Source organism: Cyclopterus lumpus, chromosome 17 (assembly GCF_009769545.1).
Source record: "Cyclopterus lumpus isolate fCycLum1 chromosome 17, fCycLum1.pri, whole genome shotgun sequence".
Classification (NCBI taxonomy): domain Eukaryota; kingdom Metazoa; phylum Chordata; class Actinopteri; order Perciformes; family Cyclopteridae; genus Cyclopterus; species Cyclopterus lumpus.
The window spans coordinates 19,353,435-19,372,514 of NC_046982.1; the positions used below are offsets into that span (position 1 = coordinate 19,353,435).

General features: G+C 41.4%; 2 protein-coding genes across 2 annotated transcripts; one reads left to right on the forward strand and one right to left on the reverse strand.

Moving 5' to 3' along the window:
• Window positions 1-2,884: 2,884 nt before the first annotated feature.
• Window positions 2,885-9,671, reverse strand: si:dkeyp-66d1.7 (myeloid-associated differentiation marker homolog). The gene is made up of 2 exons (XM_034556031.1): window positions 9,506-9,671; window positions 2,885-5,447 (listed from the first exon to the last, which is right to left on the reverse strand). The coding sequence occupies exon 2, from the start codon at window positions 5,330-5,332 to the stop codon at window positions 4,451-4,453; it is 882 nt and encodes a 293-aa protein (XP_034411922.1). The 5' UTR covers window positions 5,333-5,447; window positions 9,506-9,671; the 3' UTR covers window positions 2,885-4,450.
• A 5,647-nt stretch (window positions 9,672-15,318) lies between these two features.
• LOC117746392 (bestrophin-4-like) lies at window positions 15,319-18,196 on the forward strand. Its single transcript, XM_034555481.1, has 9 exons — window positions 15,319-15,470; window positions 15,574-15,674; window positions 15,768-16,001; window positions 16,337-16,491; window positions 16,624-16,701; window positions 17,243-17,395; window positions 17,488-17,568; window positions 17,672-17,826; window positions 17,911-18,196. Exons 1-9 carry the CDS (start codon window positions 15,319-15,321, stop codon window positions 18,194-18,196), a joined length of 1,395 nt encoding a protein of 464 aa, XP_034411372.1.
• Window positions 18,197-19,080: the final 884 nt, after the last annotated feature.

Here is a 19,080-nt window from a genome sequence, read left to right on the forward strand (position 1 = left end):
CTATCTTCATGTCTCTCAGAGTGTCACCAGGGGGAGGTATAATATCACACACCAGACAGTCAGTCTGACTGACACGTGCAGGTTCCTGAAACAGCAGCCGCGTGGACCCTTAATCGACGCGCCTGCATTAGATCATAAAGAGCCTATGGGAAAACAGAATGGACCATTACTTCTAAACCTCCGTCACTGGAGGGCTAGAATCCCAAAAGGCACGCTAACTATAGGATGACTAACTATAGGACCACTGAGGTATGTTGGAGTCCAACGGAGCAGCCGGCCTGCTTGATACACTCCACACACACACACACATAATAATAGTACAGTATCAATACCAATGCTGCAACTATAATACTGACTGAGTCTAAACATGCAAACTCCTACTGATACTAACAAGGCTTATAGTCATGATTCTACCAGTAATACTACAAGCTCTATAATTGGCAGTCGGCTGATATCGATGGTGTTAACACTCACAATAGTACTAGTGTCCTTAATGCAAAGTGTATCCGTTGAAAATCAGTTATTAAATGTAATAGTTTTACTTGTCGAGAGTTAAATGAGAAGAACGCCGGTCCAAATGCCATAAAAAAAAATCACATTATTAGCTCACTAATTGAACGTGTTTGTATCTCGTTTTAGTAGTAGGACTATTTCTTGGCGAGGAGCGGTGACTTCCTTCCAGAGTTACAGTGAGGTCGCTCGGGCAACCGGCAGAGAGGAAGTGATTGCACCTGGCCAAGAAATAGTCCGACGTCCCGAAAAAAACCCACACACCCTGTTGTTTCACAGACTGACTAAAACGGGCCTTTAGTGCAAAGGTCAACAGGAAATCCCTTTTTATGACACAGTCAAGGGGTCAACGAAAGGTCAGAGGGAAAAGTGTTGAAACGAAATGACCATATTAAGGAACAACATGACGAGAAGACCCTCGTGGCTTGGAAAGAGAAGAGGGAAGCATCTGTGTGAAGATACCGAAGGAGTGGCTTGTCCGCGTGTCTCTTTCGAATGGATCATGTGTGTTCACTCAATAATTGTGTTGTCTTTCCAGCGTGCTTGTCAACAACACGTCCGCAGTTGTAAACAAGATGCTGCGTCTGAGACTTCTTTCTGTGGCCTCTTTCATTGGAGGGTTGTATCAAGCTATTGTAGCGCTGATGACGTACTGCCTTTGTTCTTTTTTTTTTTAATGGGTCAAAGAGGGAGGAAGGCCAAGAATTGATTTAGTTAACTTCAGGAGGAAGGCCACTCCCCACAGGACTTGTTCGCTGTGTATGACAGGAGCAAAGCTTTCTGGGAGATAAGTGGGCAGATTCACCTCGTGCCAGCAGAAATATGAATTTGCATCTTTTAATGCGTTTTTTGAATCCTGATGTGTAATTTGATACATAACCCGAAACATAGACAAATAAACTACAACTTTTGTGGGGGGAAAAGGAAATCAGGAGGATTATACTGACACTTGGCTTTCTTATTTCATACCTATTCTGCTTAACTCAATGAAACTCATATACACTATATAAAGTATCCAGACTCATTAAATGTAACCTGAGCTGCTCAAATAACGATAGAAATACATCACATACAAAGGGAAGAGAAAAAAAAGAAAGGAAAGACAGCAAACATGTAGTGTATACATGTTAAAACAAAGAATATTAGATATAAATTGATCAAATCAATCAGAATTTTTTGATAAATAGTCAAACACTGTCTATAATCTACATTTATAGTCACATTTACAGTAGGATATGAAATGTATTTCATCCTCAACCTCATATGCTATGTTAAAAAGTATATACATATACTATAATTCAAACTTGAAATGAACTCTGCAATAAGTAATAGTGTTCCTGCATTGTGAACCAGGTCCACTGACCTTTAACTCGCCAGTGGCTGGTCTTGCTGTATCGTAGCCGCGTTCCCATGCCGGAGGGTACAACCCTTCCTTTCACAAAAAATAAACTTCATGTCACGTCATTGTGTCAGAACTGGGTGTCTCCTTTCCTGGCCCGTAGATTTACAAGCGACTAAAAAACGTTCACATGCCCTCAGAAGTGGTGGTCGCGAGTCGTCGATCCTCCTGAAAAGTCGAGGCTCTGAGAAACATGGACGCCCCCCCCCCCCGTAGTGTAGCACGAGAGGGCCGATGGGAGGAGGTGAGGAAAGTGTGTTGAGAGATAAAGTAAACAGCCAGGATAAATAGTGTGCACGGAGCAGACGCTGATTTATACTCGGTTTACTTTGAGTTCAAACAATCAGCTCTATTCACTTAAAGTGAATTCATTTGTGTCCGCTGTCAAAGTTGTTACCTGTGTGACACAATTAGAGCCCATTAGATCTTTTAGCCTTTTTTTTGTGCAATTAGCTTGTGTTAGCTCCTGCCCATAGTTTGTGGTGGTGTCTTTGTTGTTGTTGTTGTTTAGAGCGGTGCATCCCACATTTTTATTCTTCTGAGGAGACCAAATTTGTGCGTAAACGTAATGTTCATGACCATTTCTACTGACCACTTTGTGTTATCTTGAAGGGGTGAACCAGCCATTTCAAAGAGATATATAGGTTTTTTTTTATGCACGTGTTAATACTTTATAAATGAAAGCAAAGAAATACATTTAGGCTCACCAGGTAAACAAAGGAATGCGCGCTAGCCTTTATTCTATGTTGTAAGTCGGCTACAGTTATCAGAAATATTAACACATGTGCTGCAGATATAGCAGAAGATATACACGGGTCATTCTAAGGTAAGGAAAACACAACGTTTCTTAGTTTCAGCTGATTTTAACATGAATAAAAACATCGTTATGAATGTTTTATTCTATTTTTTGTTTTGCCAATACATCTCCGTGAATCTCCTTTAACTTGAAACCAACAAATCAATCGCACACACATCTGTTTAACATGTGGTTTTATTAGCTGGATATAAAAAAAAAGCCGAATAATATAACACTAACACCATCTAGAGAGAGAGAGAAGCACCTCTGCATCAGCAGTACGAAGCCAATAGACCAAAATGAACAACATATGTCAATTTAGTGGTGGGAGTTTGGTGTTAATTGATGCTTTGATACACACATACACACAGAAAATACTCATATTAAGTGCACTTTAAACATACTTTTCTCCATAATCTAGCATGTGTTTTTTTCCACATATATATTCTTTCCATTGATTGTAGCTTGCAGATACAGATACACAGATATCATAATAAAGGGAGCTTAAAGCTAGCCTAGCATTCATCTTAACAACATGTACACTATTTCTTTTTTTTCTTTAAATGTGACGACATTGGAGCCTTGAAAAAAAATAAATGGCATAAAAAATACAATCTGACCAGCTGCTGTGCATACTGTTGGGAAGACAAACCAATCAATTTTGATTTAATGAAATCACAAAAAAAAAATATGACATTCAAATATTTAAGCTTATATTGAGCTCTTAACAGCTCGTTGTTTTTTTCTACATTTTGTCCTCTAGTGATTAAAAACATACATATAAAATACTGATCGGCAGTCAACAAAATTGAACATAAGCTTAAAGCATCGAACTGACATGATGCAAAACAAAAAGAAAATTGAACAAAAACACAACAATAAGCCGCCGTTTTCTTAGTTTTTTTCTTCATTTGTCATTATGGACTATGTTTACATGCACATAGTATTTTGGATGTTAACTTGTATATTGTTTGTTTAGAGTCTCGGCATGACGATTCTTTATATAGCTTACTCATATCCAGATTCTAAACATATTGCTTTTTTTTGTATTTTACAATGGTCAATGATCTGCCGTTAATAAAGAAGAAGAAAATGATCCAGCAATCACGTTCAGATCTCTCATAATCAAGATTAAAGACTATCCAGGTCACTTGAATGCAAGGTTTGACTTTGATAAATGCTTCAACACATGAACAGAGAGCCTCGGTAATTTAAAGGAATATTGTTGTACGTGTAAACATAGCCATCGACCTCAACCCCTCCCTCTTCTCTCTCTCTAAGTTCCTAAGCAGTACACTTTAAACAAAATTAAATTTGGCAGGTTTTGCAAAGGCAAAATTACACATGGGTTTGACTTTAAAAAAGACAAGTCCACTGCCCCCCATTACATTATCTCCTCTTTGGCCCCTTCTACTTCTCCCACTATTTATTTTGTACCACTACAATGCTAAAAAAATCTAATCCTTAAATATTCAAATTTCTAAATGAAGTCACACTAGATAACTATATGATAAACTATACCCGTTGTGGTCTAACTGCACAGGCGGCTGCCATCGATGACCCACAAGCTCCGTCATGCGGATGCCGTTTAAACAAGACCGGAGTCGCAGTGATTACACTAGCATTTGCTCGCACCGTCGTATTTGACAGCAATTCGACAGCCTTTTGAGAACCTGCCAAATGAAATTTTTTTTATTTTTATTTGGAGCATACTGCTGGCCTAACACCCTTTTTTTTCTCGTCCCTCAAGCGCTGACAAACACCAGGCGGGTGGAGTAGATCAGGTCGGCCAGGTAAAGGATGAAGTTGACACCCGTGAGCACGGCCACCGCCATGAGCTTATCCCAATCGCACAGTCCCACCTCCGTGTTGCAGAAGTGGGGCCTGTTTTTTGCCCCGCCGTTCTTGGGATCAAAGTTGAAGATGGGCCAGACGATGGTCGCCGACAGGTAGAGGACCACGGCCAGCAGGGCGTAGCCGGACAGGAAGCGCGCAAAGGGGAAAGGGAGGCAGCCGGTGCACTCGCCTATGCAGAGCAGGATGATGGCCGCCGACAGGATGAAGCAGATGCAGTAGACGGACATGCAGTACTTGAGCGCGTGGTTCCGGTCGTACACCACGGGGTCGCTGATGAAGACGAAGATGATGCAGGCCACAAAGGTCTCGCAGACCTTCAGCAGGCCGGGGGCCGTGGCCATGTAGCCGGCCACCTCGCCTGGACGCGCCTTGCTGATGCTCACCTCGGTGATGTAGGCGATGGTGGCCAGGCAGGAGAAGACGGTCGAGACGATGCGGTAGGTGCCGACTTCACCTTGGCCCGAGGAGCCCTTGAGGAAGTAGAGGGGGAAGATGATGGAGGCGGACAGGCAGAGCAGCGCGGCGTAGCAGGCGAAGGTGATCGGGAAGTTCTTCCAGGAAATGGGAGCTCTGGCCTGAAGGCCGAAGAGCTCCACCAGGAGGACGAGCAGACTCCCGGCGAAACTGAAGGCCCAGCAGAAGATGCACCAGTCTCCGGTGCCGTGGTGGACTCTGCCTCCGTGCACGGCCAAGGAGAAGGCCACGCAGGCGAAGATCAGGGCTGCCAACCGCGTCCATAGCAGGGGGCTGGAGTGGAGGACTACGGCCATGATGTATTAGGAGATGTGAGAAGCTGAAATGGTTCCTGTGAGATACGAGCCTCTTCCTGTTGGGAGTCACTTCCTCGGATTTATACCGTCAGCTCCTCAGAGAAGGCAGAGAAAACTGTAAAAAAGACATAAAAAATAAATAATTAGCATGATTTGTGGTAATTTATCATGACCTCTCGATGAAGTACATGATACATCCACACGATGGCTTAAACCCCCCCCCCCTGTGTTACTCTCTGCCCCCGCATCAAACTCCAGACTGCATTTCTGAGCTGAGAGCAGACCGTTTCACTCTGACATTCCTCCACGCTCATCTCCTCTGGCGGGCGTGGCGCCGCAACCTCCACCGACCCCACAGTGCGTCTGTCATCGCGCTCTAAACATGGCCCTCTCCACTTGTTCCACTCCCACCCCCGAAGGACCTCGGCCACACTGAGAGATAATCTGCAATCTGAAGGAGAAGAAAAAAAAACTACCGCAGCCGGGTCTTACATTCTGACCTTTAAAGTGGATCTTTAAGGCCCTGAAAATGTAAAAAAAATTTTTTACAAAGAGAGAGTTGTATGCCAGAGTAAAAGCCATTTGGGTTATTTCCCATGAGAGATTTGGTTTTTTTGGTGCTATTTTAAGTGGGCGGGGCTCAGTTGGAACGAGAAGATATCACAGTGAACCATTTATGATTCAGAGTATTCGGAGTATTAAACTCTCTATAAATAGCCCCTTGAAATGTTGTATGCTTGAAATGTTGCTCATTTAGTCAGGAATATTAGACGGTATGTAGAGAAATAATAGATAACAGAACTGTATCTCTACACTGCTAGGTCTATAGATTACTTAACCTTCACGACTGTTGGTTTTGTTCTTTATTTTTTATCCTCCCTTTCTTCTCTTAACTGGCTTGTCAAGTTCATCTTCAGTTGGTTATTTCATCCACTTCAAGAATGATTTTAAACCAAGAAGCACGGCTTAAATTTAAAGTTAACATATTTTAAGATGCAGCTTGTTAAACATAACAGCCAAAGAGAACATCTCTGTAATCTCATATCTCTCAAAGTATATTTTGTATATGTTTGCCAAGAGCCACTGTAGCCACAATAGACAATGAAAGAATACTAATTAAAAAAAAGTAAGAGTAGCACAAGTGGAAACGAGTCATAAAGTCAGCAAACTGCTGGTCACGTCAGACCAAAGCGTGTTGGACTGAGCGAGGGCGTGTTTTATTGTTTATGAAATTAACTGCTCGTTTGTAAGACCGAATGTGAATTGAATTTAACGTCTTTTAAAAGTTACAGTCCCCCTTTCTAGCTGAGGAATAGGTTGTGGATATACAGCTCGACCGTTGTGTCCTTTAAATTGGTTGTTCGGGCAAATATTTAACGTACAGCTCATAAATGCTCATATTTGCAAAACTGAAACCGAGCAATTGTTGCTTGATAATAAGAGATCAGACTTAAAAAGAAAAGAAAAAAAAGGTGCCAAACTAAACTGCAGGCATCCTTTCTGAAAAACTGCGGGTGATGTCATGAAGATCAGGTGTGAAACGGGGGTGCATTCATCCGTCCCCATTGCAAGGAAGTGAGGTTTTCTTTTTGCTCCAGAAGGCACGAACCGAAACTTGTCGTGCAGCTGCATGTGATGCACTGTGATCTAATGAGGCTGCTGTCAGTAGTACAGATGTCCTCTTCCTCCTCTAGTGCATGTTGGTGCATAGCGGCGTCCATGTAGAGAAGCGTCCTGCTCTTTGATTCTGAGAGGACTCCTAGTGAGGGATGTTTGCTCTGGACAAGAACTCAAGAATACTAGATTTTTTTTTTGTTACTTGCTTCACGGGAAAAAAAGAAGAAGTCTTGAAACAAGCTAATCTGCTCCCAGGGAAACACAATTCAATTTTCAGCCACAAAAAAAATCCCATTTAACATGACAAGATGGACATTTTCACGGCGCAGAAACGCCTCTGACCTCACTGGCACGTCCTCCCTCCCGTCCCTCCTGACACCCATCACCCACTTGGCTCCACAAGTGCTGCATTCCCCATTCCCAGTTTACACAGAGAGACGGTTTATAAACAAGGAGGGATAAAATAAAAAAAAGAAGGCCCCTGTTTACATTAGTGCCATTAAACATCTATAAAATAGTCGAGGCGAAGAAAAGAAAAAAACCTGACCCGGTGGCGAGGTATGCATTTAAAAGAAAATAACACCAAAAAAAACGAGACCCCTGAAACTCCTGCAGGATGACTAACTTGAAGCAGAGGGGGAGGGGAAGGGAGGCAGGGGAGTAAAAAGAGGGAGGAACACGGGGGAAGCCCTGTGCATCGGGCCACAGAAGGACACAGTTTAAACACAGGGATGGAGTGGAATAGCAGAGACGTGAGTCACCACCGGGCCCCTTTCTTTCACCCCCCTCGCCTCCTCCCTAATTTCTTGTAAGATTTTCCAACTTACTGATGCGTTCCAGATGTGCTGCAGACTGGCTGCTGCTGCTGAACAACTACTAACTTTGTCACACGTGCCAAGTCCTTTCCTCTCTTTCCCTTCCTTTCCTTCCCTCCTCGTAGTCCCATTTGGCGGCTACACTCGCTCTCTCTTTTCCATCAGTTGTCCTCTTCCCCCCCCCCCCCCCAGCTCAATGCTCCCCCTCCGCCTTTTTAAAGTCAGGGTACCAATTATGCTTCGTGTAAACCACTCAGAATAAACGTATATACGGAGGGGGTCGTAATGGAAAAATCAATCCCCCCACTCTGGCCTATACCATTACTTCGCTGCTTGTGGAAATCCAGTCAGGAGAGAAATGGTCGAGGAAAATGGCAGACAGGGGAGAAAGGGAGAGGAAAGAAACGAGAGCACGGTGTGGAAAAGTGTCTTCTCACATGGAAAACACCACCGGATCGCACAAAGAGGGGCGCTTCCCCATCTAAATACGAGAGGGGCTAGAAATAGGTTCACGCATCGGGCCCGCAACAGGGCAGCAAACAGGATATGACAGCATCGTGCTCCCCTGCACGGTCACTTTTCATGCAGACAGCAGGGGAGTGTGTCCTGCACACGCACACACGCGCACGCACGCACGCGCGCGCGCACGCACATAGATATTCAGGAAACAAGTGTTTGTCTCAGGCAAATAGGTCATGTGCGCTGCTTGTTTGGTTGCCATGACACAACATCACTAACTCGATTTCACCCATAATCCACTTACAGGGGGACCTGTGGGTCGAAGCACGAGGCGAGCAATTCATGTCGGTCTATTAGTGTCTGTTTTTTCGAAAGCAGAGGCAAAATGTAACTTCACATTTGACCTATTTTTTTTTTTAAAAAGAGAGAGTTTTTTTTTCTTCCTTGACTGGAGAACTATCAGGAAGAGCATGCGAACCATCACAAGATAATAAATCTCTCCTCCTTGTTGGGGGGTTGATTGAAAAGAGGGAATCTTGGAGACATTTCGGCATTTTAATGAAGAACAAGCAGGAAGTTTTTAGGTGAGAATCGTCTTCAATAAAATGCACGCATTACCCCCCAAAATTACCCCCAAAATCGAGTCCACATAGAGCATTACAGTGTGTGTTGGGCCCCTGCAGAGGTCCATTCATTGACAGTGAGGGTGGGTGTGCCGCCTGCCGCACCCTGATCTCACACATACACTACACACTACAGACCACTACACACAAACACACACAAACACAGAAATACATGTCCAGAAATGACATTTTTCTTCTTTTTTGGGGGGGAAAACTGGGCTGGAAGTATATATATATATATTTATTAAAACATTATGAAATGGCAGAATATCTCACCACAAAGATACTATTTCAAAAGAAAAGTATAATAAAGTCTCTATAAGTACACAAAGAAACCACTTTTAAATAAATGTAGTCCTGTAAAAGGTTTTTATTTTACTCCTAACTCTTTTCGTTTTATATAGGTACTTTTCTTATCACTTATTTCGAAGGATACGAAAATCGGGCTTTTCTTTTTAAGCCTGTGAACATTTCTACAAACATGCACACACATAAACCCCCTGTGGCTGCTGATTGCATTACATTCTCATTCAGGTACAACCAAGATGCAACAAGTTGCAGCTGAGCAAAAAAAAAAAGAAAAGTTTTTTTTACCGTGAAAAGTACTACATCGAGTTGTGTATAAAGCTATCACGAAGTTTGGTCTAAGAGTCGGTTACCTTTCTGGTCCTTGGAGTGGATAATGACTGTCTCGTTTCTGAGGGACATCCAGCGCCAGAGAATCGTAGATCGCGACTCCTCGGCTCCCTGACTTCACCAGCAGCTCAAAAGTGCAGCTCCCCGCCCAGTAAACCAAATTAGGCATCAAATGTCTGCACCGTTATTCACATCTGTTCAACTCTCCTCCTCCTCTTCTTCCTCCTCCTCCTCCTCCTCCTCCTCCTCTTCTTCCTCCTCCCCCTGCAGCCTGCAGCCCAGGATACTGGCTGCTTAACACACACGTAGCGTAGTGCAAGCAGAAGTTTACCCTCCCTTTGAACTATATACATATATATATATATATTTATGTATATATGTTAATATATATATTTTTTTTATTTTATTTATTTTAAAAAGTGTTATGAATAAATCTCTCTTGTATGTGACGACGGATGTTATCTGTATCAGCTTCTAGAAAATCATTTAGTATCGATCCCTGTTATTGGAAATAAAAGTGCACTTTGGTCTATTGATGTTTTATGTTTGGCTATGTGTCAATAAAAACTAAAACACAAATAAAAAAAGTATTTTTTTCAAATCGTTTATTTGAATTCAATAAATCTGAATACATCTGTATTCGAATAAAGTCTTTATTTGTATGACAAATGAACGACAAATAAAAGATAGAGGCTAATTTAATCCTTAAAATGAGGGATTTATTATTTATTGTTTTACTTACTAATGAAAATGTCGTCATGTTTATTTGTATGCCCCTATCGTCGGTGTTACTATCGACACTAAATATTTTGTCACTGCGGAAGTCTGTATCGTTGGACTATTTGTATGCGTTGCTGAGCAACCGTTTTTTATTTACTCAGAGATGTAAAATGACGGGCTTCCGGTCAGACATGAGCGAGGGAGGTTTGCTCTCATTCTGACAAGATTGCTTTAATTTGCCTAAAATGCTCACGTTCCCTTCCACCGTTAACACACACAGGAGGACCATAATGTCAGAGAATAGCTCACTGTGTGTGTGTGTGTGTGTGTGTGTGTGTGTGTGTGTGTGTGTTTGAGAAAACAATAAGTTACTCTCACTTTATTCTATTCATCACAGTGTGTGTGTATGTTCGTGTGTGTGTGTGTTTGAGAAAACAATAAGTTACTCTAACTCTATTCTATTCATCACAGTGTGTGTGTATGTTTGTGTGTGCGTGTGTTTGAGAAAATAATAAGTTACTCTAACTCTATTCTATTCATCACTGTGTGTGTGTTTGTTTGTGTGTGTGTAGGTGTGTGTGCGTGTAGGTGTGTGTGTGAGAAAATAATAAATTGCTCTAACTCTATTCATCAGAGAATAGCTCACAGTGTGTGTGTGTGCGTGTAGGTGTGTGTGTGTGTGTGTGCGTGCGTGTGTGTGTGTGTGAGAAAATAATAAGTTACTCTAACTCCATTCTATTCATCACTGTGTGTGTATGTGTGTGTGTGTGTGTGAGAAAATAATAAGTTACTCTAACTCTATTCTATTCATCACTGTGTGTGTGAAAATAATAAGTAACTCTATTATACTCTTTACTGTGTGTGTGTGTGTGTGTGTGTGTGTGTGTGTGTGCGTGTGTGCGTTTGTGTGTGTGTGTGTGCGTGTGTGTGTGAAAATAATAAGTTACTCTATTATACTATGTGTGTGTGTGTGTGTGCATTTGTGTGTGTGTGTGCGTGTGTGTGTGAAAATAATAAGTTACTCTATTGTACTCTATTCATTCATAACTGTGTGTGTGTGTGTGTGTGTGCGTGCGTGCGTGTGTGTGTGTGTGCCTGCTTGTGTGCTTGTGTGCGTTTGTTTGTTTGTGTGTGAAAATAATAAGTTACTCTATTGTACTCTATTCATTCATAACTGTGTGTGTGTGTGTGTGTGTGTGCGTGCGTGCGTGTGTGTGTGTGTGCCTGCTTGTGTGCTTGTGTGCGTTTGTTTGTTTGTGTGTGAAAATAATAAGTTACTCTATTCATTCATCACTGTGTGTGTGTGTGTGTGTGTGTGTGTGTGTGTGTGTGTGTGTGTGATGTGTGTGTGTGCCTGCGTGTGCGCGCGCGTGTGTGTGAGTTGCTCCTGTTTATCAAGGGTGACGTCACCAACAACTTTTACTAATCAATTGCTTCTGCTTGAATTTCTGTCCCTGCAGTCATGAAGTCAATAAAGTTCATTTAACCCGATGAGGCACCCTTTTGTTGTATGGATGAGTTAATAGTCATGTTTACAAATTACACATCTGAGAGGAGTTTATCTGTTATTAATATTATTATTATTATTATTAATCCTGTAATCTGGGTCTTCTGATGAGTTTGCTGCATATTTTAAGTACAACAATAATAAAGGGGATAATAATAAATGACAGGAAATGACTGTAACAAAGAGCTGATCTGTAGTTTTAAAGATAAGAAGTAATCATACATTAACATACTGGCATGAGATTAATTATGTCAGATATTCTTTCACTGTTTTCTGTCAATAAAAAAGAGCCTTTAGGAGTCTTTGTTTATGAGATAAATACAGTGAGGCCTCAGGGCGGAGGCTGAGAGCGCTGCTGCACATCACAAGAGCGCCACCTGCTGACGGGGGGAAGGGCAACTACCATTTAGCAACCACACAAAACACACAGAGGGTACTTTTATTGAGATGAAGGCGTTAATCTATTGGTAAACAAGTTAAAGATTCTCCTTTAGAGAAAACAAATGCAATGTAAGAAACACTTTAAACTTGGAATAATTCAAGTGAATGGGCAGAGCTCTTCACCACAGATGGTTTGGAGGTCTGACCTGAGAGTTTTATACATCTACAATTATTATTGGAAGTGCCCCCCCCCCCCCCCCCTCCCCCCCCCCCCCCCCCTCCCCCCCTCCATGCAGACAGGCCTCGGTGTCGCCTGCACGATGTTGTTTGGCATGCGGCCCTGAGAGGTGAGAGTGAGGGGCAGAAAGGCAAAATAGAAGACGACGCCTAAACAATAATAAGATTCTCTGGCGCCGAGCAGACGAGGTCAAGATGAGCAGAACGGTTACGTTGAGAAGAACACCGCGGTACAGTTCCACCACAATAGAAGGATTGTAGGCAAGCCGTTACTTAAAAAGGTGCCTTGATTTGACGTATTTAATGCTGTTTATTTTCCTAGTTAAACCTAGTTGTATACATCGTGTATTTTACTTGTTATATTTGTGTCATTTTAGAACCAAACATTCCCTCGTGGACGAGTGAGCGCGTGTTTGACCACGAGGCAATACATATCAGTTTTAAAAATAAAGAGACAGTTGGTTTATTCTTACCTGTGCTTCGCATTTTTACCCTCATAAGCTGACAAAATCACATCATCACAATGTCGGCACTTTGATCTAAAGAGTGATGTATAGCACTGTGTTGTGTGTGAACACTGTGGACTATATGAGTTATTGTATATGACTGAAACGTGGAGAGCACAGCTACTCTCACATGATGTCTCATGGTACCTGAAAATGGTTCATGGGTAAACAGTTAGTTCCTTTCCATTTACTGCATATTAAAGTACAACAATAATAAAGGGATAAGAATACATACTACAGGAAATGACTGTAATGTGCTTCAAACAACTACATTAAAACTTTCACGACAGATAAGCAAGAGAAATCTCTGAAGAAAATGTGCCGAACAAACAGCTGATGTGTAGTTTTGAAGATAAGAAGTATTATAAATGAACATACCGACACGGCATTACATATTTCCGGTGTTCTTTTACTGTTTTCTGTCAATAAAAGAGCCTTTATGACATAAATACAGTAAGGCCTCAGGGCGGAGGCTGAGAGCCCTGCTGCACATTACAACAGCGCCATCTACTGACGGGTGGAGGGCGACTACCATTTATCAACCACACAAATCACACAGAGGGTACTTTTTATTGAGATGAAGGCCTTAATCTCTTGGTAATGAAAGCAATAAATTACAGACGCGGTGAAGCTGCAGCTGAAGAATAAGGAAGTCTACGGGGATCACCGGTCCAGGCTCTGATGGAAGATAGACGGGCTCATAAATATCCTGACGGGAGGGGGGAGGGGGGGGGGATATACAGCAGCTTGATTTACAACAAGCTGCTGTAACGATGAGAAAAACAAACAAACGGGCAGCACACAGCAGCCAATCACAGAAGGCCGAGAGACGCGTGGGATGGACCCGCCTGTAAGGATGCTGCCTCTTATCACAGTCATTAGGTTCACTTAGAGAACAGGTCCAAAGTACCTATACTGGATTTGTGGAACAGCTGGAAAAGACATGTGTGTCTTGTGTTTCTTCCATGTGAAGTAAAAAAAGATCACTATCATCATTAACTATATCAGTTGACAACAATGTATGAAAGTATGACATAATGATAACAACGCGGCAACTTTGAAAAGCCGAGAAACGTTGTGTTACATTTTAAATGGCTCACATGCAAGGGAAGGTCTCATTTTAATGTCACATATAATGTTATACGATATTTATGTCTCCCACACTGGATAACAAAAAACACATTTGCTTCTTTCTTTGTTGGGTCGTTATTTGTAAAATTTGAATAAAGATATTGATGGGGAAAACACATGTTTTACAGGAGTGTATTCACCACAGCAGCACCACAGAAAACATATCCAAAACATATAAAACTGAGTAATAATTAGATAAATCTATAAAGAGAATAACCAAGACTCACGAAGCACGTACGCTCAAAAGGGTGAAATAAACAGCAATAAATATAAATATATTAAATGGATGACACGTTTGATCACGATATATCAAAGAGAACGACATGTTGGTGTTGGACATGAAGTCCTGTCTGTAAAACCAGCTGTAACTGTTTTATTGTGACCTCTGAACTACGATTTCAGCCCGTGAGAGCACAACATCCACTCTCAGAAATAATAATGATCAGAAGTAAATCAACAGAAAATCAATCTGCAACTATCTAGATAATATATATTGTATATTCCTCCTTTACATTACCTTTGAACTCTTCATATACCTCATTCAATTTGGGTAGATGTGTTTGTCTGTGTGTATTCATGTGTGTGTATGCAGGTTGATTTGTTTGTTTCTTCTGTTATTGTCAAGAACTTTGTAATATATAAACAAACATCATTATTATTATCTTTATTTTAATTATTGTTATTTGTGTTACTGTTGATTCACTGTTTATGTCTGCAAAAATACCAAACAATACTTTTAATCCCAAGCATTTATTTCTGACATGTTGTACACAAAACGTATTTATGGATTCATTTATGAAAAATAATCTGCAGATTAATCATTAATAAAAGATGAATCATTTTTTTGACATTTACAGACCCACGTCAGCTCTGTGAGAACACACTGATCAACTTTGATCAACTAGAAGTGGACTGAACCACAATCAATACTTTTTAACATATGGGGGGGTGGGGGGGTTTGCTGTGATCCTTATTGATTATAGCAAATATTTGTCGAAACCTAAAGTGATACAATGACAGCCGATCACCCAAAGGAAGTCCCTAACGTTACCATCACTCGGTCATTGGAGGTGTGTATCTCTCCGGCTTCAGGTTCCCAGGTGATAAATCTAAAAGCTTCATTTACGACAACACAACAGGTTTAAATGGAGACCCGGAGGAAGAACCTTTCTTCCCAGGACAGCCGGACCAGGTGATATACCTGCCTTCACAGGTAGGACGCGTCTCTATACGAGGAGACGCTTGTAATTTTATATATATATATATATATATATATATATATATATATATATATATATATATATATATATATATTGTACACTTTCAGGTGTTTCTGCGCAGAACAAACCGGGACATGACGGTTTCTTACACCCTTGAAGTGGCCGACACGCGATTCGGTGGCTTCTCCAAGCTCCTGTTCAGGTGGAAGGGGAGCATCTACAAGCTGCTCTATAAAGACTTCCTGCTCTTCTGTGGAGTTTATCTGTTTTTCAGTTTGTTCTACAGGTACATTCTCAGATGTCATCTTTTTTTTTTTTATTATTCTGTTTGCTCCAGAGTGGACTTTTTTTTTTTTTTTTAATTTGTTTTATTTTCCCCCCTCTCTCAGGTTCCTCCTCACATCAAAGCAGCAGGATCTGTTCGAGCGAGTCTCTCTTTACTGCGACCATTTCACCAACACCAGCTTCATCCCAGTTTTGTTCGTACTGGGTGAGTCCAAATTGAACTGGTTTCCCGTCTCCCGGAGGCCAAATCTGACGCTATAATAAATGAACGTTTGGGGGGGTTTTTTTCCGTCCCCAGGGTTCTACGTGACCCTGGCCTTCAACCGCTGGTGGGGTCAGTACACCAGCTTCCCTCTGCCCGACAACCTGATGATGGTGGTGTCCGGGAACGTCCACGGGGCCGACGATGGGGGCCGTCTGCTGCGACGGACGCTCATGAGATACGCCAACTTGTCTTCGGTCCTGATCCTCCGCTCCATCAGCACGAGGGTTCACAAGCGGTTCCCAACTCTGGAGCACGTCGTGGAGGCGGGTGAGAGAGGAATGAAGTACTTTTACTGTGGAACACTATACGATCACTTTGCTTCAGACATCACATGTTCGTATTTACTTACTGCGCTTTAGTTCTCCAACTATAAGTTTACTATACCACTGATTTCACTTGACATTTTTAAGTTTAATTATGAGGCATTACATAAATGTTACCCGGCAGCTGATTTTAAAATGTAATTCAGAGACAATTAAAAAAAAACGATGCTCTTCCTCACAATTGATTGTTTTTTTTTACATGTGTTTAATCAAATTAAATTGCCTGTTAAAACTGTAATAATTAGAGGAGAAATGCTCTCATCACAAACATCTTTTCAGGATTTATGACTACGCACGAGCTGAAGAACTTTGAATCGCTGCACTCTGATTTCAACAAGTACTGGATGCCTTTGACTTGGTTCTCCAACCTGGCGTCCAGAGCGAGACAGGAGGGTCGAGTGAGGGACGACATCGCTCTGAGGCTGCTGATGGATGCGAGTCGCTTTGTTGTTGTTGTTGTTGTTTTACACTTTTTATATAGACAATGCAGGAATGGCCCCCAGTATGTCGACACATTTTGTATGACTAACTATATAAAAAGATATAATATGTATGTATAACTACAGGAGCTGAATAAGTACAGAGGCAAGTGCAGCCTCTTGTTCCACTACGACTGGATTAGCATCCCTCTGGTCTACACGCAGGTAGGATCATAAAACTATCAACCACAACTATAATACTTTATTGATCTTCTTGTTCTTCCTATTTCATACAAAATGTATTACACAACTGAGTTGATCACCAGCAGTGGAATGTAACTTTAAGGTACTTGTACTTTACTTAAGCATTTCCCTTTTCTGCTACTTTATACTACATTTTAGATGATTTTCACTCCGCTACTAAATGAGTTACTTACTTTGCAAGTCGAGATTAAGAATAGAAAATACATCAACCAATTAATTATGATGCATCATTTATAGGTTAAGATAAAACAATTATTGATCCGCAACAGATTAAGTCATTAACCTTAGCTCAATTAAATCAAACAATATAATTTACTATACTATATAAACTTAATATAATATAAATTATTCTGAAATGGTCCATTGTGACTGATGAGTGCTTGTACCTTTGTTACTTTAAGTATATTTTGATCCAATACTACTATTATTTCAGTAAAAGATGGGAGTACTTCTCCCACAACAGTTGATTACTGCCTTGTATGTTTTTTCTCCATCTTTGCAGGTCGTTACTTTAGCGGTTTACTCTTTTTTTGCCTTCTGTGTGGTCGGCCGACAGTTCCTGAACCCCGAGAAGGGATACACGGATCACAAGCTGGACATGTACGTCCCCGTTTTCACCCTGCTGCAGTTCTTCTTCTACGCCGGCTGGCTCAAAGTGAGACGTCACAATCGCTTGAAGGAGAATGTTTGCTTTGACGCGTCGTGAATGAGCGACGTCGTGGTGATACGCGTCTCCTCGCTCTGCAGGTCGGGGAGCTCATCATCAATCCGTTCGGCGAGGACGACGACGACTTTGAAACCAACCAGCTGATCGACAGAAACATTCAGGTGGTTCCCCGCGAGGCTTCTCTCCAATACAACTAGTCCAAACACCTGAAATGAGCACCACCTGCTTGCTCTCTCTCTCTCTCTCTCTCTCGCTCTCCTGCAGGTGTCCATGCTGGCTGTGGATGATATGTACCAGAACCTGGCTCCCATTGTGAAGGACAAGCACTGGACACAGAGACATTTCTCCATCCCGTACACTCTGTCGACAGCAGCAGAGACTCTCAAACCGGTCTTCAAAGGCTCCACCTTTGACATGAGGTCAATTCAGTTTAGTTTCATTGCCTTTTGTTGCTTCTGCACAGCCCAGTAAAATCACGACCAAAATGTGTGCGATATTTGCAGGATGAGTGCCGAGGATCTCGAGATTCACCAGCCTGCCGCAGACACTTCTTCTGGAAAGACACGGTATTTACCTCTGAAGGGCTCTCTGGGCGAAGGGCTCGACAGTCTTCTGCAGAGGGGCAAAGGCATCCTGCGAGGTGGGAGCCTCCCTTCTCTGGTGGACGCGTCACCACACACACACGAGGAGGAGGACGCTTCCCCCGAGGGCGCCGTCGACACCATCGACACCATCGACCACAAAGAACAAGAACATGCATGGATCAAAGTTGCGGTGGAACACAACTAGTAAAAATGATTGTGATGCTTGAACAAACTGTGTTTTTGAACCAAGAATGTTCTTTTATTGTATAACATATTAAATTTGTCACAATTAAATTAATTTGTGAAAAAAATACACAATTGGTCTTAATGTGTAATGTTTTAATTGAAATGATTATTCAGTGCTTTCACTTCTCATTCGTGAGGATATAGTATTTTTTTAAGCACGTTTGTGTAATTGATAACTCATAGTGAGAGAGGACATACAGACCTCAAGTGCTTTAAAGTGATTATTTATCCACTTCATGCTTATAATTTACTTTCCAAATATCAGAGGTTCTCTATGAGATAATGCAGTGGTGCAATATAGTCTAATTTACATGCAGCCTGCAATAAAAACGTTGCTTTAGTAAAATAATTAATTAAGCAATTTCTTACTCAATTACAATAAAAGTTCTTCAAAATCACAAACGTGTCATCTTCAAAATCTACTTACAAGAGTAAAAGTACTCTTTATGTATAAATGCCCATATATTCTTAATTCATCCTTGACACATTAATTAAGCAGCATTGTATATTGTACATGGTTACTTTACATACTAAAGCGTGCTTTAATCTGCAATGATGCATCCTATTTTATAAGACGATCACATGTGTTATGAATGAAATATTTATGCAACTAACGATGTAATTAGTAGTGAGGTATAGTTACTGCTGCTACAAACAAATAAAGTATATATATATATATATATATATATATATATATCAAGTACCTGTCGAAGAGAACATTTTTCTCTTGACAACATCTATTAAACTCACGTGTAATTTGCAATGTAAAGCATATTTACTATCTTAAAGGGTGCCACAAAAACAAACGTTCAGTTTAACCTCGTGTTTGTCTCAAAAACCCCA

Coding starts and splice junctions, on each gene's coding strand:
- LOC117746392 (XM_034555481.1), top strand. CDS start 15,319: ATGACGGTTTCTTACACCCTTGAAGTGGCCGACACGCGATTCGGTGGC. Junction 15,471..15,573: donor TTTTTCAGTTTGTTCTACAG/GTACATTCTCAG, acceptor CCCCTCTCTCAG/GTTCCTCCTCACATCAAAGC. Junction 16,702..17,242: donor TCCCTCTGGTCTACACGCAG/GTAGGATCATAA, acceptor CCATCTTTGCAG/GTCGTTACTTTAGCGGTTTA.
- si:dkeyp-66d1.7 (XM_034556031.1), bottom strand. CDS start 5,332: ATGGCCGTAGTCCTCCACTCCAGCCCCCTGCTATGGACGCGGTTGGCA.